At 37.9% G+C, this 23,221-nt stretch overlaps 1 protein-coding gene across 3 annotated transcripts in view; it reads right to left on the reverse strand.

The window, feature by feature from the left end:
* Window positions 1-5,987: 5,987 nt before the first annotated feature.
* Window positions 5,988-23,221, reverse strand: part of NTRK2 (neurotrophic receptor tyrosine kinase 2) — a 193,797-nt gene continuing 176,563 nt past the window's right edge. For 2 of the 3 annotated variants that reach the window (XM_041480767.1, XM_041480771.1), the window contains 2 exons: window positions 7,380-7,538; window positions 6,375-6,560 (listed from right to left, as the gene is read on the reverse strand). In XM_041480767.1, coding sequence (XP_041336701.1) covers window positions 6,375-6,560; window positions 7,380-7,538 — 345 coding nt within the window. Of the gene's footprint in view, window positions 6,561-7,379; window positions 7,539-23,221 lie in introns of all 3 variants that reach the window. The other variant, XM_041480766.1, reaches the window with a different exon arrangement.

Below are 23,221 nucleotides of genomic sequence, written 5' to 3' on the forward strand. Positions count from 1 at the left end.
TTAAAGTAGAGTCTTGGGTAGGCTGGGCTGCTCAGGAGAGATACCTGTCTGCCTGCTGTAATACTGCAAAAATTCTGAGTGTACTGCTGAGGCACTCCATGGGCCCTGCTGGCTCATCTGGCTTTGTGTCTTAGGTGCAAAGCCACCATGAGGAGTGGTAGTATCCTGTCCCTGCCGCAGCTCCATGCCCCTAGCCTTAAAAATCCCTGGGGAAAGGGAATAGGGGTGGAATGTGTGCAGGCTGTTGCATCCATGCTGATGGGACTGCAGGGTGATGCTATATGCTGGGGGTTTCTGAAGCTCTCACTGCTCCCAAACAGACTTCATCACAACCAGTTGCCTGCAGAGAGGTGCTTATTTTTGGGATAACAAAAACCCAACAAATCCAGAAGGCATAGGGATTTTACCATGAAAGCAGATAAGGCATTTCTAAGCCACTGCATGAACATGAATTGTCCACAAAATGTTTTAGTGTGTTTTAATGATATTTTCAGTTTTGGACAGACTTAATCCTGAGACTTCTTCTCAGTAGATTATTTTCCTTTGACCTTTTGAACGCTTATAGCCAGCTTATCTAATCTTGAAGAGGTCTCTTGGCAGAAGGAAACACATACATTCACGAAGTGGCTCTTGTATTGTTTTACTCTGACCTTGAAGGGCTTGATTGAGATCAAGCGAGATTATGGAGGGATCACTAATACAGTTACTGAACCTTCCTTTGATTGTCCACGTTCTGAATCTTAATCAAGGACTTGGATTTAATGATATATTTGTGCACAATATATTCATAGTGGACTGACATGAGTTAAAAAGAAAAAAACTACATTTTTAATAGGGCTGTAGTTTGAGGGGTACTTTTAGGAAAGTGCCAGAAAATATCTGAAGGCCTGCTTCTGCTAGAAGATAAGCAGATGTTTTCTGCCAGCTGCCCAATGAACAAGAATTCTAATAGGATCCTCCTTTGAATACTAAAGACAAAAAAAAATACGTCTACCATCAGGATGGCCGTTCTTTATCCTATTAATTTTGGTTAACTCTTCCATGAACTATGAGTTCAGTGACCTGCTTTTGCTTCACAGTTTTAGAGTGCAAACCTGCCATGCTTCTAAGTACACCAAACATTTCCTTAATTTCATCCTAAAAAGAATAGAGGTAAACAAAGGCAGGCATTCAAACAACAGAAAACAACACACAGCACTACATAAAATTTTTAGTGTTTTAAAGTAATAATTTTGTCTTTCTTTTGGATGACATTTTTTATTGTAAGACATCATTTTTACTAAATACACTGTAATACAAGAGACTTTCCATGTCATGTTGAGAGAAGCTGGTCACATGATTCACAAACAAAACTTTTAACACTGATATCTAGGCATCACTTTGAAATCAGCCAAGATGCAATGAAAGTTTTAAAGCAATGACTACTTGTAACAAACTGCAAAACAAGAACCACTAAATATTTCCACAGAGACATCACATTAAATAAATTTTTAAAAAAAGGAAAAAAGAAAGGAGAAAGATAGCTCTACACACCAGGTCACAATTTGGTGACAATATAGAGATTTATATTTGTATGTAGATATCTTCCTCTTTACCTAAAGTGACAAACGGAGTGATATCTAGAAATATATACACATAAAGTATAGGTGGAGAGAAGGGTTGGGACAAATATTTCAGAATTAATTGATTCTCTCTCTATTGGTGATTCAATTAAACATAAATGTTAAATTAAATTATTTGTATATAAAACATTCTTAGGTGCTTTTCTATAAGTTACAGAAAGATACACATAAGCTGCAAGAATTAGGCCTCTGGATAGATTTGATTTGTTCTGTTTTCTCACATATTCTAATCAATGGCCTCACTTACTAGCAGCTTCCATAATCCTTGCTCAAATATTCAGTGTTTATAAAACATCAGCCAGTCATCACTCAGAACCTTCTACAAGCAAACAAAAAAATCCCCACAGACCTTGTGCAGAATGCATAGACGGAAAAATAACACACCCATCATTTCCCATTTCTTCTCCTGAGACATATGTTTAAAAGATGGCAAAATAGTCACTTGGTTGCTATTGTGAATTTCACAGTGTTTTCCCTGCAACATGTAGACTTTTTTCTTTTTTTTGCTTCATATTTGTGATGAACAACACATCCCCCCACCCTGCCCAAACAAAGTTGTGTTAACTAAGGCTCTAAAAGACCTCTTCTTCAAAGCAGCAGTGGTTTATTCCAGCCCTGACAAAAAGAAAATACAACTTCCTGTGCTATTGAAACCTTGATCTCTCTTTAGCAATCCCAACCCAGCTTCCTCTTCAGTCCCTCCTCTCTCCCCTCCCCCACATTTTATAGCAGTATTTGAAATTCAGTTACAGGCCACAACAATCCAAATGTGGACTACTTCTAGCACATATCCATTACACCTTAGTCATTTGGGTTATTTAATTTCTTTTCAAAGGGTTTTTTAAAAGTCTACATCAACCACATCTTTTATAGGGGTGGGGAGGGTACAGACAGAGAGAAAAAGAGTGGAAAAGAAAGAAATAAAAGGGAAGGAAAGAAGGAAGAAAGACAGGAAAAGAGAGAAAAGGAAAGAAAGTGATAAAAAGTAGCAAGGATAAAAAAAAAAGAACAAGATCAAAAATAAGCAGTTACTTATTAACCTGTAGACAATATATAGATATTTTGTTTTACAGGTCAAAATGAATGCAGTCCTTTTAAAAGCGTGGACTCCATCAGGCATCATGGGATGCTGTTGCTTTACAAGTGTTTTTCTCCATGGTCAGTTCTGAGTTCTGCAGATCTATTGAGAGTCAAGGAGGGAGTGCGATGAATGCTACTATTATTACTCCTGAATGTCAGTGTTCTTGTTCTCCAAGTCATGTTGCAGTGTGAAAAGTCCAGCTCATTCTTGGAATTATTTAGTTACTGCAGGCAAGTACGAAATGATAATGGAGCTGCACTGTTGTGCTAGAACAATAAAACAACAGGAGCACAAACCCAGAAAAGACAGTAAAACAAACTCTGTCTTCTGAGCTTGGAAGCTTATCTGTTAATTTCATTGTGAGAAATCAACAAGTGAGATGGGAATGGAAGAAATGTTTTTATGCAATCATCTGGGGAAGAAAAGTGCTCGTTGTTAAATCTCTGGCATTCTAGCACTGCCTCTGCTGCACACCAGTTACAAAGTTGAATCTTACAAATATAGAAAAAGAAATATCAAAAGAAAAAAAATTTGGTTACTCAGCAGACGTTATCAATTTATTAATAGCACTCTAATCATAATTTGTAATAACAGAGGTGTATGTAAATTTATACATATACACACAGCCCATACATAATGTGCATGCATGTCTGCACATATATAAGTAAAATACAACAGACATAGGCATACATGTATATGCTATGTGTGTGTATATATATATATGCCATATGCAAACACACATATATTATATATATATATATATGGTCAGTTCATAGCACAGAAAGTCCTATGTCCAGAAAGACTTTTTAAATGAGCCTGATTGTCATACTTAGTGTACACAATTTACCTGACAGTGCAAGCATGATGAATATGCACGTATACTCACCCTTCATTGTGATTTGAACATATTTCTTCCTCTTCTCTGCTCACTCTGCTACACTTACCCATCTTTTCATGAACAAACGCAAACTATGTATAGCTACAGTTTACAGCTTTTCTACTGTGATTATACATTTTATGCACTATCAAGAACATTAACGATATAGGTCAAGGTTATAGGTGGTGGCTCTGTAGAACATTTGGTCCTTTAGAAATGTAACAAACTGCTATGTTATTGCACAATGCATTTTAATACTATTTATTCTCTGAAATGACTCTAAAAGTCTCACTAGTAAACCAAAAAGAAGATGCCACTAAGTACATTTTCAGGGTCTTGTGGTTATTTTTGGTATACATTCTTTCAGTGCTTGCAAAACACAACTGCTTGGTTTTGGGCTGGAGACTCTTTTACAGTAAAAGCATCATCTCAAATGCTTTTTTCTTCACCTCAGAAGAAACTAAGACAGAACATGCAGGTAGAAACTTAGCAGCCCCTTCCACCAACTGCACCCTCTTCCCACTGCACAGTAAGAGGACTCTGATATCTTTCTTTTCCACCGCTGTTATTTTGAAGATCAATTTCAAATTCCTTTAAAATAAAACATTCGTATTCTCAAGAGAATGGGTTTCACTGGATGCTCAGTCTTTTTCTAGTTTTCTGTGAGAACTTCCAAGACAGTCTAGATAAAATCTTAAGGCCCATTTTATAGGAATCTTCCTCTGGCTTTTTATGTGTTTCCAGTTCAGTAGCAGTTAAGAAATAACATCTAGTTTATTAAAGAAATACTGAGTATGGCTTTGTAGTTACACTGTCATGTTTATTTGTAATGCTGCCTTTTCAATGACATTGAGAAGGGTAAAACTTCATCAGTGTCCAGTGAACTGTTTTCTTCTGAAAATGTTCAGAATTTTTATAAGCTAGCTCTAAAAGCTTCTAAAGGAAAAACTTAAAGTGCCTCAATAAATAATACATGCGAGCAAATTATATATTAAATGTGCTATGGGAACACTTACAAAAATAAAATGCTTAATTTATTAAATAAAATATCCCCAACACGAAGATGGACTATTTTGATCTGGCTCATATCAATAAGAAATAATAAAAAGAGAAAATGGAAAGAAAGATCACTTTTTTGCAATAACGCCCCCTCACAGAGGGAGGCAGAAGTCTTGAGGAATAGGTAAGGTAGGTTTTCATCTGTAAGAATTCATATTAAAAATAATCCTAGCTCTAAATTTCAAATTGTCAACTTCTAGTTTGAAAAACAACATGTATGCCCATGCAGCGGTCATCAACACAGTGGCCATGCAAATGTTATACATATACAATGCCAATCCAACCAAAAATAAATTATTTAATAAAGTGTATATGTTGGTTATGACAGCAATAGTACCAATACAAAAATGACGCTGAGGTCAGAATCTTTGCACTCTGAATAGCAAGCCATAACCACAGAGTAATTTGTTTTTTCTAGAGATCTTTATCCCCTGCTATGTCTCAAACATAACCAGTGATCTCCGTGCTTTAGATTATTCATGTTATATCAGCCTATAATATCTATAACATTGTAAAGGCATTTAAACATGGCTAATGTCCTCCATTAGCCCCTTCTAATGAAATATAGGTTATATCATTATGAGTTTACTATGTCTACTAGGGTGTACTACGAGATGAGTGATTGTTTCTTCACAAAGGGCATTAATCGACAAAGACCATGCACAGTTTTTCTTGCACGGTTAAAAAAAGAAAAAAGAAAGTATTGAGAAAGGAAGGAATATTCTGCTGGACAAGCACAGCATAAGATACACCTGCCTCAGCATTTATAGTTTGTCCTATCAAAATCCTTAGTTTCAACATGTAATCTTGAAATTAATACTGTATGTAACTAAATCTAGCTTCAGCCTTTACTAGAAAACACTAGCTGGAGAACATTTTTACACCAGTGTCATGACAATATCCCACCAGAAGACAAAAAAGGGCACGTGTTTAGTTTATCATGTTGTAACACAATTGCGTGCAGTGCAGGCAGCATCTTATTTTGTTTTACTTGGTTCTGGTTCTGGCAATGGTGCTGGCAAAGCACCTCCTTAAACAATCCCTTTAGTCCTCAGAAAGACTCTTCAGGGAAATGGCTAGACCCCTTTTTTTCTTCCATCAAATCACTTCAGTGTTTTCTTGTAGGGTTGGATGCCACCTGATTTTCCAAGGTCCTCCAGACAGTGTATCACGCACGAGTGTCTTCTTTCTATCTGGCTTTATCCCTGCAAAGAACATTCTTCATAGAGAACACCAGTCTTCTTTTTCCACCCACAGGCTGAAGCAAAAAAAAATGAGGTGAATCCATAGAAACTCCCAGTAGCTATACAGCAGAAATCACAAAGTTTTAGTCAAATATATTTTTCCCTTTTTTTCATCCACATCAAAGGCATGAATACAACAAGGCATTGTTAGTTGTGGTGGGCAAACTGAAGAGTCTGCTGATATAACAGATTGGGTTTTTAAGGCCTTTGTCTATGCAGAGTTACAATAATGCAGAAGCCAAATTGATTAGAAAGACAGGAGAGAAGGGAAAAAAAAGATAGAAACTGAGAGAAAGAGAGAAGATACGTCTTGGTAATGTCTAAAAAGTCAATACTGTGTCTACAGATGGAGAAGCACACATTGCTTGCCCTTTGAAAGCTTCTCCGCAACTTTGTCATTAATACTGTCAAAGTTAAGAACACATTTTAATGTAGTTCAGCGGCAGTTGAACACATTCATTCCCGCAGCCCAGAAGAAATGCTAGGAGACTTTAGCCTAAAATATCCAAGTAGACTGGAGATGCCTTGGCCAAGTTCTGAAGGAGGGAGTGGATTTCTTTGATGTTGAGCCTCATGTGAGGCTCCCGTTGCCAACAGCCCAGCATCAAGTCATACACTTCCTTTGGGCATGTGCGAGGTCGCTGCAGGACTCGGCCCTGAGTGATGCACTCAATCACCTATGAGAAATCATAAGCAAAGGATCAGCACAGCTGTGCCAGCTATGTAGATTTCACCCATGAAAGAGTTAATTTTAACCACAGCAGCCTCACTGGTGGCTGCCATGAAGCCATTTCTGGAAAGGACTGTTTTTCTCGGCAAATGAATGAGCAGCAGTATACGATCTGGAAAATTCACTGTCATGTAAGTGGTCAAAGAGCAATAACTTCACTCATGTTAAGTTTACCCACACTGACCACTCCATAAGGAAATTGAAGCTGGGAATCAATCCCATAGCTTCTCTCTCTACCCAACTACCACCTCAGAGGGAAGATAAATTTTCAACCTGCTCAAAGAGCAACAATGCCTCTGCTTCTCTCTACCCTCTGCAAACTTATGAGTATCATGGTGGCTAATCTCTGGAAGGGCGATACTTGTGACTGCCTAGAAATCAAAAGATATCTTGATTACTTCAATCTAATCTGTCTGGTTATGGACAACCACTCTGAAACTGCACCATGTATGATGCATCTGTTCAGGAGATAGCTAAGATCCTTTTCATTGTCTCATAGTCTACCCAGAGCAGACTTTATGCTATGCAAAGGAAAAAATTAAATTGCAACTGTTCTAGTTCTGCTTCAACACCTTCCTTCCATTCAGGGGAGAAAAGGGTGAAAAAAAAGAAATTCAAGCATATGGTTAATGACAACACAAAAATTGCCATATATATGTGTCAGCCTTTAAGAAATAAATTTGTTGCTGTCCTTTTTCTAGAGAAGCCACACCAATAATTAGCATAACAGCTTTTCCAATTCATTTTGAGAATATATTACACACACCTCATTGTTTGAGAGCTGATACCATGGCTGTTTGCCATAAGTAAAGATTTCCCATAATACAACCCCCAGGCTCCAGACATCGCTTTCTGTGGTGAACTTCCTGTACATTATACTCTCTGGAGGCATCCAACGAATGGGCAGCATGGTGTGACCCCCAACCTGAGAAAAACAAATAAAAGAGTTAGAAATAGTTTCTTCAGACTCTCACAAGGCAGTCTGATGACATTAAACATGGAGAGTCCACGGTTTATTTTTTTTTCCCATCTGGTAACATTCACTTTGAGGAGCTTTGAAGAACAGCAGATTCATGGTTCCAACTCCTCTCCCCCAGCAACAATCAGTACCACACAATATGTTCCTCAACAAAAATCTCAAAAGATGTTGTTTCTGAAGACCAAACTAATCTTGAACATTTACTTGGCACACCCTACCTAAGGAACAGGAAAGTCTATATTACATTACCAACCGACTTTGAGTTAGGTCAGTTTTACTCTCTATTTTAACATTCAAGAAACTAAAAAAGATTCATTAAATGAAATCTGGAAAGATGATTCTCTTAGAAACTCTGCAACATCAACTGAAATACATGAAGACACCATGGTCTGACTGTATGAAATGGTAAGATTGGATCTGTATGGTTGAATATCCTAATTTTGACTGAATTAAAGAAATGCTATTTTCTGTTGTTGTCACAGTTAATACATCAAATTATTTTGTTCCACGTTAACTACCCTGTCCATTAAAAAAAAAAAAAACAAAAAACCCACCAGTCCTTTGGATATATTCCCTTGATAATAAATAACTTGTAAGATACAGATTCCTACCTCAAATCAACTTCTGTTGAATGGGACCTTCACTGAATTAATGCCTTTCTGAGACCTTGCAGAACATTTTTAACTTTCCTCAGAAAATTAAACTTCCTTAGATGTAGGTTTCCTAACCTTAATTTAAATTTTTTTAAGTATTTTTATTTCCATGTTCAAAACAATTTATTGTTCCTGGCATGTCTTATTCTGGTTGGACCACATCAATAAAGAAATCTATTTAAGTAATTTTTAAACAGTGTAACTGCTGAGATACTGTGATATGGATGTACAGATATGCTAGTTACTTTTGTACCATGACAGCTGAGAATATTTCCAAGGAAGATTAAAAAAAAAAAAAAAAAAGGCTTTTTCAAGGACATCTTACTCTAGATTAACTCATTTTCCTTTCTGAAAATATATTTAGTTATGAAACCACATTTACACTTTAAGGATTCTGTAAATTCAAAATATAATTTCTCCTTTGAGATGTAACATTTGTTATAAATAATGGCCTTCTTCTTCTCATGTTCAAACAGCAAATGGAAGAAAAACCCAACAGTCAGGGCTAACATTTCTAAATCACACAGGATATCCATTAGGGTTATGGTAATGCTGCACTAATACTGAATTGCCAACAATTAGTGCAGCACACCAAACACAGCAATGGCTGTGGGAGCTCAGTCCTGTTCTGTGCATCACTAGATGTTCATCAGTAGTGAAATCCATGTTCACTACTGATTTCATGGAAACAGAAAGTCATGCTAAAATGTTCATAGACTTAGTTTATTATGAGGCCCTTTTCCTACTCTCTCCACATGAGATGTATGTGAGTGATGCAGGAATATTACTTTGCAGGTTGTTGAATGACAGGCATGGCTCCCTATTTCAGTTCCTGGCTACACTGTGGATGTGCTTCTGACTCCATGCAGGTCACTCTGCACAGGTGTCCAAGCCATTTAAAAAGGGACTCAGTTCTTGTGCACTGCATTGATAGAGAATGGATACACATTTTTAAGTGCTTTTTCCAATTTGGCCCATTTGTCTCTATGTTAACAGTTTATCTCTCTGGCAGACAGACTGATTGTAAGTCTCTGTGCTTTGGTATTTTTCATCAGCTTTGATTGAGAGGGCCCTCAATGATGTGGAGGGTTTGAACACACTAACATGCTGAGATGCAGCCAAGCACTCATTTTCACACCTTATCATAACCTAAACTGACATGACAACCAAACACTTCCAAACCACCACCACTTTTAAGCCAGTCTTGAGAGATATTTAATTAGAAAGACAAAAAAGTTAGTCCCTTAGAAACATGCAGCCAAATAAACCATTCAAAAGGCAAGTGCCATGAAAAGATGGTTAGTGATGAGAACGTTTTGGTCTCATCAAATATTAAAATGGCTCTTACATCTGCTCATCATATAACCTCTGCTACTGGTTTTGTTCAGCAATTTCTTTAACTCATTCCTTTAAAAATTAATGAAAGCCATAGACAATAAAATATGTAACCTTAAGTTTTGTGTTTTTTTGTGTTTTTTTGTCGCATCTTAAATCAAGAGATTTTGAAAAAGCATTTTAAAAAAATGCCCAACCACTCTTCAAGTCTTCTTATGTTTTTTCACTACCTATCCAGTCTATTTCTGGTAGGATTCTGTGCTGAGTTTTCAATGCCACTCAGGAAAATGAAGGACAATCTCCTCTAGAGTAACATCACCTCTGATGTGTAACATCACACACCGAACTGTCTCTCTTTGCAGTTGTAGCAAGAGTGACTTGTTAGTATTGACACCAAGAATTCAGTTTATAGGTAAGCACAAGGCACAGGACTCATTGGTGCTCTTCCCAGATCATCTTGCCTGGAGCTGTGTCCATTTCTGTCCCTGAAGGCACAAGAGTTCACTGGACAGAGGACTTGACCAGTACTGAGAAGTCCTGAGGTCTCTCCATCTCTGTCATTCATATTACTTCAAACACCTCAACATCTTTATGAAGATAGAATTTATTGCCTTTCAAGGTATCAACAAAAGTATTATACAGGGTGGTCTCCTTGACAGATGGCACTGCAATGAATACAAGATAACCTGTGCAACACTGATCATCTGTGGCATGCTGTGCATCTACCCATGGTCTTAGAGCACCTTCCACTTCAGTTCAGTTCCATCAAAACCACAAGTATGGGCCAAAGGAACTTCTTCAAAATGCATGTTTCCTTCTCTGTTAAAAGTCAGTGGTTACTGAGCCAACACTCATTCAGCTCAAAAAAGCATTAAGAGCTCTGCAAGTTGTATGCCTAAAATGAAGCACATACTTCAGAGCTTTTTGAACTGAATTCTAGGACTTGACACAACTGTTTGCAGGGTGCCTGAAACAAACTGCATCTGTTGAGAGCTTCTTTTGATTTTTATCTTAAGAGTCCAAGCACACAGGGTTGTGCCATAACAGCAGTGAAGAGAGGTGGGGTGCCTTTTTGCTGTTGCCATACTCTCAACAAGGCCAGGAGGTTTTTTTTTCCAAGAAGCAGCAGTGAATGAAAACATTACTTCACTGATCACAGTTTAAAGGTTCTGAATGCTTCAAAGAAATGCCTTCAGCATATCCTTTAATAAGAAATGCAGGTTATTACAAAGCTTGCAGGTATCACCAGTATTCTGCAGTGTAAAGTCCGTGCCACACACACTGTAATTTCACCGCTGCTTGATACACATGCATTTCAAATGGTTTTGTGCTGAACAGGCTGCAGTTATATGTAAATAAAGCCTTTATATTCAGTCCAGCTAAAGTTATGACAGGATTAAAACATTAGAGCTTTAACTTAATAGGCTATCACTTTAAAATAAATAATGTAGCTGTATGACCATTTTATGTATACAAAGTAGAGTAGATTTTCTTGATACTTACCTGAAAGCAGCTGCATTATTACCATAATACCACACAATATCACAATTCTGTTTTATTTAGAATTGTACTTCTACAGAAATACGGACTTAAGAACTTACTTCCAAATGCCAGTTTATGAAAGTACACCCTAGCCCATCTATAGCCTTTCATTATATTCTAGCTGGCTTTTACTAGCTGCTTCTACTGGGCTAGAAAACCTGGTGAATTAGCCTCTGCAGTATGCAAACAATTCACAGGGAGGAGACTGTTATGCCCAATCAGTGAGCTGTCGTGGTCTCCAAAGAAGCTCTTCTAAGGAAAAACTACCACAATGTATGAAATGTTGCACTTGCAACAATACAATTTCATTAGCACTTGTCACCGCTTTAAGCAAAAGCTAAATTCATCTTTTCAATGAATTTAGCACTTTGAAAGGTGACAGAGAAGCTGGCCTTAAGCATTGTTTTAATCTATTTGCAAACATTAATCTTCTAGGGCTGCTATAGAAGGACCATGTCTTAGTCTTGAAGCAGGGCCTCAAATTTTATAGTTTAAGTTGTTCCAATTAAAAATATATCTGTCTATACCCTGACATGTTCACTATTCCAACTTCATGGCCCAGCTGCCATAGAAATCCAAGGCCTTTTTGTCTGATGATTGTGAGAAAATAGATCACTCTCTTACAGAGAAAACCAAATGAAACCTTGTACTCCTACTGGAAACAGAAGACAGTGGGTGGAGCTGAGGGAAGCCAACCTACAGAGATATGGAAGGCACAAGGGGTATGTGGGGGCTGCACAGATAAGACACAAGCCACAAGGAACAAGAAATAATCACATGGAATCATCACACAGACTCACCAATAGATCAGAACAGAAAGATCATCTATTTCATCATCTAATTAATCATCTAGTTCTAGACCATCTAGCATCACCATAACCACCCCTAAACCATGTCCCCAAGTACACATCCAGATGCCCCTTGAACAGTTCCAGAGACTGTGACTCCACTACTTTTCTGGGCAACTTATTCTAATGCCTAACCACTCTCAGAGAAAAATTATTTTCTAATCTGAACCTTTCCTGCTGTAATTTAAGGCCATTTCCTCTCATCCTTTTGCTTGAGCCATGGTAGAAAAGAACCAGTGTCACCTCACTACAACTTCCTTTCAGGCAGTTATAGAGAGTAATAAATTCTCCCTTCACCTTCCTTCTCTCTAGACTAAAAACCCCCGGCTCCTTCAGCTGTTCGTTGTAAGACCTGTGCTCCAGACCCTTCACCAGCTCTGTTGCCCCAGTCTGGACACACTTCAGTAGCTCAGAGCAAGGGGCCCAGAACTGCAGGGTTTGGGGTGTGGCTTTACCAGTGTGGAGTACAGTGGGACAGTCACTGTCCTCGTCCTGGTGGACACACTATGTCTGATACAGGCCCGGATGTCTTTGTCCTTCTTGGCTACCTGGGCATGTGCTGGCTCATGTTCAGCTGGCTGTTGACCAGTACCCCTAAGTCTCTTTCTGCTGAACAGCTCCCCAGCCACTCCTCCCCCAGCCCAGAGCAGTGCATGGGGTGGTTGTGACCCAAGTGCAGAACCCAGCACTTTGCCTTATTGAGCCTCATGCAGCTGTCCTTAAGCCAGCCCATCAAGATCTCTTTTGCAGGAACTTCTGACCCTCAGGCAAATCAACCAGTACTGTTGCTAAGATGCCCACTCAATCAATTCACACCAAGTTTATGCCTTAGTCACCTGAGTACCATGAGGAGGGATTGGCTGCTCCTTTGCAATGCATGCGAGCTGCAGCCCAGTCTAAATGTATGTTCACCAGGGGCTGTGGTGCTGGGGGTCATGCATAGCTTTGGGGCTCCACAACCCAGCTGCAGGGTGCTGCGGTGGCTAACAAGGGACAGGACAGTCAGAACAGTCTTCCTCCTAAATGCCAGTGACCGTGTTTGGGGAGGTTCCAGCACTCCTGGAAAGGACGTCAAATGGAATTACCAGCTTTTGCAGGCATTCTGTTACATAATGCTTTTCTGATTGTATTTTTACCCCCTAATTTCTGGGTTTAAGTAGTAGATTACTCTGAATTCATGCACTAAAAAGCACAATAACCAATTGCATAGCCTTGGAAAACAGACTTCCTCATTAACATTTCACATTCCCATGTTCCCACGATTCCTGCAGAGTGACATTTCAGTAATGTGTCATAGCACTTTGTATGTTCTGTAAAGACTAGTGATGCTTTTTCTGCCAAGAGAATAAAAGTAATCTCTTTACTTTGTTAGCCCAATGAAGCTGAATGACTGTCAGGGGTTCAGCACTGATCCTGTCCCAATGTCCTGTCTGGCTTGTCTGGTGCATCTTTCCGGAGTCTTGCTGTTTTCAGGCCTTTTGAAATTCAGGGTGGTAGACTTGAGTGCAGCAACATAGTTCAGCAAATGTCCAGATTAAAAGTCACGTGACAAGTACATATTCAATCTCTTTAACACAACCACACCTTAGTCTGTCAAACTAGAAAGAAGCTGAATCTTTTGAATCATTTGTTCACCCCCTCCTAAAAAAACATCCCGTATAATATAATACAAGATAATGCCATTTTAGGATATTTTTCACTATTTATATTTTGGTGTTCTGACTTGTTTCCCCATCTCAGGATGATATAACTGCAAAGAAATGTTCTCTGCAAAAATTATCATGTCTTATTGCTAAAACTGAAAACCTCTCCTCTCTTGCTGAACATCTGCTCTTTCCCCCTCATAAAAGCTCGCAAATGTTTCTCTTAGCATAGGAAAAAAAAATCAATAATTGTTATTTTCATTTCTTTCATGCTCTGGCCTTGCAGATGAAGTCAATGTCTTCTCTTGAAATATCAGTCCTGCATATCTATTTGCAGAGAAGCAATATATTATTTTCATAGTCATAATAAGCCATACCACTCCAATGCAAGAGGTTACTGATTTATTAAGTAAGGCATATTAATAGACAATAGCTAAAAGTGTGTCCTTTCATTTTCACTTTTAACCCTTATTTATTAATTCTATCAGTGGTTTTGTCAGAAAAGTGAAACATGGTCTACAACATTTATTACACTGTAAATTCTCTCTTCAACTGCTCAACATAATTTCATTATTGTGTGGCAATTTTGTGTCATGGAGATAAAATTCTTCTCATTAACCTCTATAAAACCATGAGCAGTATGGAGAAGATGAAGAAAGACCAGTTACTCTGGTGTTCACACAATAAAACAACCAGAAGGTACCAAAAAATGTGTAAGTGGCAGGTTCATAATGAACAAAAAGAGGCCCCCTGTCACTGAATGTACTTTTGCTTATGGAACTTGCTGACATGAGATACTGCCAATGTGGAAGATTTATCTGGGATCAAAAAGTGATTAAACAAACTGATGAAGGATAAAATCTGACAAGGACAATCAAATATGAAGGTACTGTCTCTGGCCAAGTAGCTCTGGAGCTGCAGAATGCTGGAGGCTAAGAGAGTACTTAAGGAAAATATTAGTATGTGATTAGCATGTTTCCATACTATTCCACAGTTATCAATTTCTCACAGTGACAGGATCCTGGACTAGAAGGGCTTTAGGAGAAGTTATTCTTATGTTTGTGTATAGATGGGCCACACATTGCAATATGCAGTCCTTACTAAACCTCTCAGCAATGCTTATGGAGGGCTAGAAATAATTCTGGCATAAAGATGGAATGAAGACATGAAATTAAAATAGGTCAATCATCTAGAGCATCTTGCAATTCAGCATCATCCAAAGATCTTAAAATGTTAAGTTGAACAGATAGAGAAATGGTGTCCATTGTTGTGTTTTTCACAACACATTATCAATTTGGGCCATACAAATAGGATAATTAATAAACTGTAGTAGTTATTGCACTACAGGCCATTTACTCTTCTAAGAAAAGAAGATGAAGTGCTCTGGATGTAAGATCAGCTGAGTACTGTAAAGAAGATGACATGATTCACATCTCTGATTAAAAGAAACATCTCTTATCAGAAAGACAGGAGGGAAGTTAACTTGAGTAGAAATCTGCAGCACTTAAAATGAATGGATAACAGGTTTTTGGTGTCACAGATGAAGTGTGTATGAACAAAAAAAGGTCTAATCCTTTAAAATACAATTTCTTTTGATTCAAAATGATAATGTATTCTAGTGTTAAATAACAAACAATAGCCTAAGCTAAGAGAAAGGGAGATATGCTGTGGAAAATTGGAAGGAATGACACTTTGTACAGTGCATTTCAGTGAATTCAGTAGAGATCTAAATTTCTGAACACGGGAAGTCAGGATCTTAGTAAAACAGCAAGGAAATTGGAAAAGCCAGAGAAGATCTGTTGAATCAGATGGCCCCTCCTTTCTAAAACACTCGGCATTCTCCTAATTTTCCATATCAAGTTATGTTACAGCATATATAGCTAACTGGTCACTCCAGTGGCTTGACTTTCAGCTCAGAATGTAGAGCTCATGAGAAGTTCTTTGATATTGAAGTACTTATAAAAACTTGCCACTATATCCCTTGTACCTTACCACTGTTTCCACATCTGAGTGGCTGCTGGTGGTACCAAGTGATGAAGAGAGATATTTAGTAGAAAAGCAGCTGGAATGACTCATGTTAAAGTCCTTACAGGCTCCAGGATGATCATCTAATCTGTCCAAATCAACAGCAAAACAATTTTGCAATGCAATATTAATGAATTGCAGCTACTGCCTTTCTGATTTTCAAAGCAGTTTGCAATATATCAAATCCCACTTTTATATTAATCCTAAGTAGCTTCGGCTACCCGGGCTAAGGAGGTTTTAAAAATAATCTTAAATATGCACTGGGAAACTAGCTTCTACAAATCTGTGTCACAGCTAAAATTCAAATCTCTTTTGCTTTTTCAGGTAGGGGTTGGAGGTGTAATGTGATGAAATGCTAGGTGAAGAACACAGTCAATATCAACAAGTTGCAGGCACTTGAGCACAGACTCTGAAAGCCAAATATCACACCACATAAGACAGTCTGTGTTTAATGGGAAATCTCTTACTGCTGATGTCAAGTCTGAAAGCTATTTCTTAGTTACTAAAGATTGCAACTTTTTCCCATATTTTACTGAAAACAACATTTTTCTTCAAATTTACTGTAGGTTAACATAGCATGTCTGACTCTATCGGTCATGTCCAATTACATCACAGGAGAAGAGGGGAGCAACAGAGCTTGGTTTGTAGTGTTACTTCTCCCTTGTGATTCACAAAACTGTTTTTTATAATGTACACTGCATGGGAGCACCACAATTTCTAGTTAAAATGTCTCAGATGTTCCAGTTCTTTGAATTTTCTAAGACAGCCTCTTCCCCCTTCCCCAGATGCTAATAAACAAAGCAATGACAAGATCCTTGCACTCATATTCCTTCTCTTCTGCAGTCTTGATGATGTTTTCTGCTTCACACTTTCTCTGGGCCATAATTTGTTTACATGAACTGGAAAATGCAAGATAAAAGTTTCACTAAAATAGAACAGAAAAAATTCTCTGTTGTTTTCCCTCCATGAATTCTAGTTTTTCTCTCTTTACTTGTGCCACAACATCATTCTATGAGTTGAAACAGCATTTGCTATGAAATGAGGCATTCATCAAACAACATGCAACACAATCATTAAAAATACAAGTAACTGCTATTACTGGAGGAAAAAAAAAACTCAAAAAAACCTCCTATGGAGCTTGCAAAATCCTGAATTGTTCTCATCAAATTCTTGTGTTGAATTATTCCTCAAGCCATGCTTAAAATATTCTTGGATACAAGAGCCAAAGTGTAGCCCAAGGAGTGATGAACCCATTTTATAGCTCTTGGACAAATTCCTATACTGCTGTAAAGGGAAAATTTGCTCAAGCAGAGGGCTTGGAACCATAAATTTGGGGTTTGGTTTTATATTAAGTTTGGCTTTGGTTTTTTTGGTTTTTTTTTTTTTTTTCACTTTTCTTTTCAATGCTTGTCTCTACTGTCAGCACTGTAATTTTCCATTTGGGAAACAATATCCTGCGTTGTGTATACAATGGTTCTTGGAATTCACATGGCTGCATTTGTTTAACACCAACATTGAGCTATAAATTCTGCCTGTGAGGCTAAAGCATCTTACCTTCTGCTTGTAAAACAAAGCTGGATAAACTCCCAAGAAGTAAGCATTGTCAGAAGGTGTTGGTCTTGTAAGAAATGGCCCCTGAAACTTCCCTGGGTGTATCCATTCACTAATGGCATGTCACGAGGGCGGAGGTTTGGCATTCTGATAGAAAGCCTCTTTAACTTGCTTATTAACAGGTATCCTGGGGAACTAAGGAAGATGATAGAGTAAACTTTGAAAGGACTTAGGACTCTGCATTAGCACTGCTGCATTTCAGGTAAGGACTCTCTGAAGATCTGACATATAGATCTCCACACTACAGATTGTGCAATGTACTCCTCACATCCTTCACCAAATGTCGGTAGTGTGTGAACAAAGAAGAGATGGGTGGAAAAGAAACACACAACTACACCTATTTTCCTCGCTTTTTCCTCATATTTTGTGGTGCCCCACGTGAGCACTCCTTCCACCTTTTCCTCTGATTTCCTCACTGTAATCGTGCAGGTGGTTCCATCCTCATATATGCTTATCTTCCTCTCTGGATAAATAAGAATCCTATTACGCACGGAATCCTCTTGCTGTTATTCAAAATAAATATAGAAACATAATCTTAGTTCATCTGCTCCAATACAAGTAGGATCTGCAGTAAAATGGAGAGCTCAAAGGTTAGATACATTTTTTTTTTTTTTAAATAGGCTGCAACTTTACACAAAGTAGTTAGGACAAGTAATTAAATTGTTTAGATGTCTAGTATTAGAACTGAAGGTCAACTTCATAATCTTCAATATAAATTTTACATATGGATTTGCCAGACTCCAGAGTTGCCAAGATTCATGAAGACCTGGAGACATTCAAAATAAGCCAAGTGGGAAATGAAGGTACTATGTTGTTAGGACAACATATTTCAATTTTTGAGGGGTTTTCTGAGATTGTCTGCACACCCAGTTTTTTTAGACTGTCCAGAATACTTCAGGCTAGGACTTCCAAATCAAACTCTGTGAAAATTTGTTACAAAACCAAGTAACCTTTTCATTAGTCTGGAACTAGCATTTTTGACCTCTGCTCATATAATACCTAAATCAATGGAGTCCTGGTATACATGAGGCTCCTACACAGGCTTGCAGTGTCATAATAATAATAATAATAATAGCAACAACAATAACATCACCACCACTTTTTCTATTCACTCGTAAAGAATTACAAATGGGTTCACCATAGCACCTGCAGTGTTACTTTTTTGTATCACAGTGGATTAATAAAGCCCTAATACTGTTTTTGGGTCTTTGTACTTAGGAATATTTTTTGTCTGCTTTGGATGAAAACTTCTGAAATATTGTTTCATAAAGCCTGCATTTCCTTTTAAAATCATGCTACTTTATTACTCTTTGGACATGTTTAGCATGATTCCCACAGAATATTATCACATGCACTCAATGATGTTCTTATTAAAATGTTATGTGTTTCAGCCCTTAGTATATAATTTTCTTTGCTTTCTTGCCAGGCAAATCTATTTATTCTTTCTGTGTATTAACCCATCATATTCACCTAAATAACCTCTGTGGTTATTTCCAACAAAAACTTCCCTGGATCTTGTATCCATCAGGGGTGGTTCTGGTGTTCCTATTAGCCTTGACCCCACACTTAGGCTGCAACCCCATTTTATTTTTCTCTTCCTCTCTACCACATAGCAGCTCTCTTTCAAGACTCTTCAGTCACTGAGATAAGATATTTTTGTTAATGAAAATAAATGCAACACTTAAGTTCTAATAGAATCTTTCCTTAAAAGAATATTTTTCCTACCATCATTATTTTGAGTTTAAAAACCCACTGTATTGTGAAAACCCATTCTGTATAATTACTCCAGACCTCCAAAACAGAGGGTTAATTTTATGACTTGCTAATTTTATCAGTGAGCTTATGCTGAGTAGTTAACACTGACAAAGGAGACTGCCTTGCTAGTATGGCAAGTACATGTGAGAACTGACATTTTAAATTAATGTCCTCCAAGTAGCTGAAGTGTGCATTTATCTGTTTTAAGTTGCTTTTCAATTCTTTTGAACACTTTACATACTCATTATATTGATATATTGTATTTACATACTCATTGCTATATGAGTGATTGGGTGCTCTGATGCTGAGAACCTTGCACTAGGTAGTGAAAGAACTGGATTAATGCAAGATCATGGAGACTTTATCCCAAAATGTATGCCACTTAATTTTGATATGTTACTGTATATATATATCTATACATGACATTATAGGGCACTGCAGTGTATTTGGTAAAGCACCTCACTGTTATGGTCAGTATGTCACTGGCGGAAAGCAAGAGATACTTCCAGTTTTCTGTGAGAATTCTTGAGCTGTGGAAATAGTCAGGTGGAAGTTAGACATTTGAAAGGCAGAAATAAGGTTCCATGTACTTTCCTTGCCTGTTTTGAAGAGATAGCAATGAATATCATATGTGAGCCAATTTGAATCAGACAGAAATTAAGCATTACAATTCCTGGACAAAATGCAATTCAACTTCTTGCTCTGTAAGGTCAGACAGCTTCCCAGAGTCCATGTCCTCCCGTGAAGGAGAACACAATAATGGCAGAAGGAAATCATTGCCTCCACGACTGTCTTAACTATAGCAAAAGTAGGGGAGAATGTTCCCTGTTAAATGAACCTGATATAGGCTACTGCCCCCAATGTACTTGCTCAAGTGAGGGCCTCTTTATGCTCAGCAGGAGCACTTTAATGAAGAAGCAGCTACAGAATGAAGCAACAACATGGCACCCTAGCTCTGGGAAATAGGGAAAGGAATCAAGATGAGCATCAGTAGAACAGAAAAGAGGATGTGGGAATGGGAAGAGCACAGAGGGTGAACAGAGACAAGGCCATTTCCACTGGCTCCTGATGGGTTTCACAGGTTGTGAGCAGGTGTGCAAAAAGCCCTGGGCTTTTCACCTGTCACCAAGAGCAGGTGGGCTCTCTAGGTGAAACTCAGGCAGAGCTTTGGGGAAAGAATCGCAGCATGCACACTAGCCACAAATTTCTGCATGTCCTGAGGTTATGTCTGCCATCATAGGAACAGACATAATTGTTTTCTCCAAAACAGTAAGGACATTTGCATTTTGTCTTGCAGGAGAAGTATAGTATATGCCTTTAGTTATTCTGCACTTGAACTAGGAATTTCTTCTGCAATGTCCAGCACTGGGCCAAAAAGGTTTTTCCATGACTGTCTATGTCCTAGTTCCCTTAGGAGCCCAAGTTGAAACACAACTGGCAAGCCAGGCATCTGTAAATATCTTTATTATTTGTGTGAAAGGCTTGCATTCTGTTATCATGCCTTAGCACCAAGGGTGAAATTATATCTCTGTGGGATTTAAGGCTATACCATGCAAGTTGCTCATGATGCTCTTAGATGAAGAGCATGGGAAGAAATACTATTCACCTTCTGCTGATTTTTAACACTGAGGTGCATACCAATCACTACAGTGTATTTGCCACAAATTCATCTGCAGAATAATTAACTTTAACACTATATAGTAATAAAAAAGTCTTATCATTTATGATTTGGAAGATTCAAATGTATTTAAAAATTAATATTTTATGTTAACACTATATTATCCTTGTTAATTGTAATTATTATATAGTTTTAGGGACTGTTTATGCAGAGAAAGAGAAAGATGCCACAATTTAAATGACAGCTAAAACTGCAGCTATAAGCATGAGTTGGGATGCTAGTTCTAGAATTCAATAATCTTCTACTATTCTGAAAAAATGGAAAATCTTTCTCTATTGTGCAATGGCATCCAGAAGCAGTCTATGTGCAACCGAGCCCTGGATATTTTTGTTTTGTTTTGCTGATACAGAGAAGAAGAGAGTAGAATTAAGCTCTGTAAATGAAGAGATTGTTGTATTTAGTCTAAGGACTGACTGACAGAAGAATCACAATAAGTTTTGACTATTATGTTAACACCTTGTGATTCAGAAGAATCATAAACAGCAGAGGATATGGGACGAGCAGAATAAGAAGTCAACAAGGTAACAGAAAAGTTCACCCTGTACTTTTCATTTGAGAAAATCTCCCCTTAAAAATCTCTTTCACAGCACATTCAAAGTGATTTAAATGAACTTTTACCTAGCTACTTATGGTACTCTTGCTATTCTACTCAACAAAACTATGGTGGTCAGAAAAAAGAAGTTCTTGTCTCTGTGAGAATTACTGATGTTTTGAAATACCTTTGATTTGTATCAGGCAAAAGTACTGAATATTTTCTCTGAATTTTGAGCACAACAAAAAATTTTAAAATTAAAAATGCTGGTGTTTCTCAGAAAAACACAGCAGCCAGAGGTTCCCAAAATACTTCAGTTTGAATGAAAACATACACCAAAAATTACTCAGATAATTTAAAATAAAATGTGACTGATGCTCAATTTAGGTCACACATTCTGCAGCGTACTTTTTGATACTGTACATCCTCTAAATGGGTGCAGAAGTGAAGAAAAGATTTACAGAGGTCTGCTAAGAAGAATCTCACCAGAGGCTGCTGCTGGAGGGCTGGGAGGTGGAAGGGAGCATTATACTTTTGGAGGGCAGCTTCCAGCACACAGTGCCACCTCTTTTAATATGTGGGTGTGCAACATTCAGGGGATTCCCCGGTGTGTTTCAAGCCCTGGGTAGCTTGGCACAGTGAAAGGCTGGCAGAGGCATGATTAGTGGCTTAATGCATATCACTGGTCTCTAAATTATTTTCGTTATCACTTCCAGAAAGAATTCTTCCCCTGCTTGAAACTGCTCCATATACAACTCAAGATTTGCACTGAGAGAAGGTACATTTTATAGATATTCAGAGAAGAAAATAAACAAAGCTTCACATGAGATCAATAAAACATGTCTTAAAACAACTGGATCCCACATAAAGCATTAAAATATTCTATAGGGAGCAAAACTACATTGAGATGAGAATGGATTATCTTACAGCCTAAACAAAAACAAGCAACAACAAAATAATTAATTAATAAGCAAATCCTTCTAATGTTTCTCTAGGCAGACTCTTTCCATGGAAAGTGAAATGATGGTAGAAAGTGATCATGAGCTGTTAAAAAAATAAAAATCTGTAATACTACCAATCAATGTCCCATTAAGATACTTAGAATGCTCTCCTTTCAGATATTAAATATTGTAGCACAACAAAATGAAAACATCTAATAATCTCTCCCTGTGTTTTGGTTTCGCCTGTGATAGAGTTAATTTTCTTCTTACTAGCTGGTACAGTGCTGTGTTTTGGACTTTGTATGAGAATAATGTTGATAAAACACTGAGGTTTCAGTTGCTGCTGAATAGTGCTCACCCTAATTCAAGGACTTTCCAGTTTCCTATGCTCTGCCAGCCAGCAGGTACACAAAAAGCCAGGAGGGAGCACTGCCAGGGCAGCTGACCCAGAATGGCCAAAGGGATGTTCCATAACACAGAACATCATGCCCACCATATAAATTGCGTGGACCTGATTGGGAGCCACCAATGCGGGTGGATGGGCTGGGCATTGGTTAGCAGGTGCTGAGCAATTGTATTGTGCATCACTCTTTTCTTGGGTTTTGTTCCTTTGCCCCTCCCCTTTCCATTAATAATACTAAATGTTAAAATAATAATTATTACAATAATTTACTTTATGTCAATTTTTAAGATGTTCTTATCTCAATCAACAAGTCTTACTTTTTTCTGATTCTCCTTTCCATCCCAACAGAGGTGGGGATTCAGCAAGGTGCTGTGCAGTAATTAGTTGCTCACTGGGATTAAACCATGACAGACTGTTACAGTGCCCTTTTTATTCAGAAACACCACAGACCATTTGCAGATCCTGCGCGGCTGCATGAAATTTCAGTAAGAGGCAGCTTTACTGAAATATTGTCAACCCAGGACAAAATGCTGCAACCATTTAACAGAACAGAGAATTTTTTTTAAACCAACTGGACGAGGCCAAGAAATTAATTAAAAGACTAAAGTAAAGAGAAAGTGGATGCTCTACAGGAGGGGGCAGCATACTGCTTGGCATGATAAC

This window comes from Pyrgilauda ruficollis, unplaced genomic scaffold (genome assembly GCF_017590135.1).
Source record: "Pyrgilauda ruficollis isolate IOZ18807 unplaced genomic scaffold, ASM1759013v1 scaffold53, whole genome shotgun sequence".
Lineage (NCBI taxonomy): Eukaryota > Metazoa > Chordata > Aves > Passeriformes > Passeridae > Pyrgilauda > Pyrgilauda ruficollis.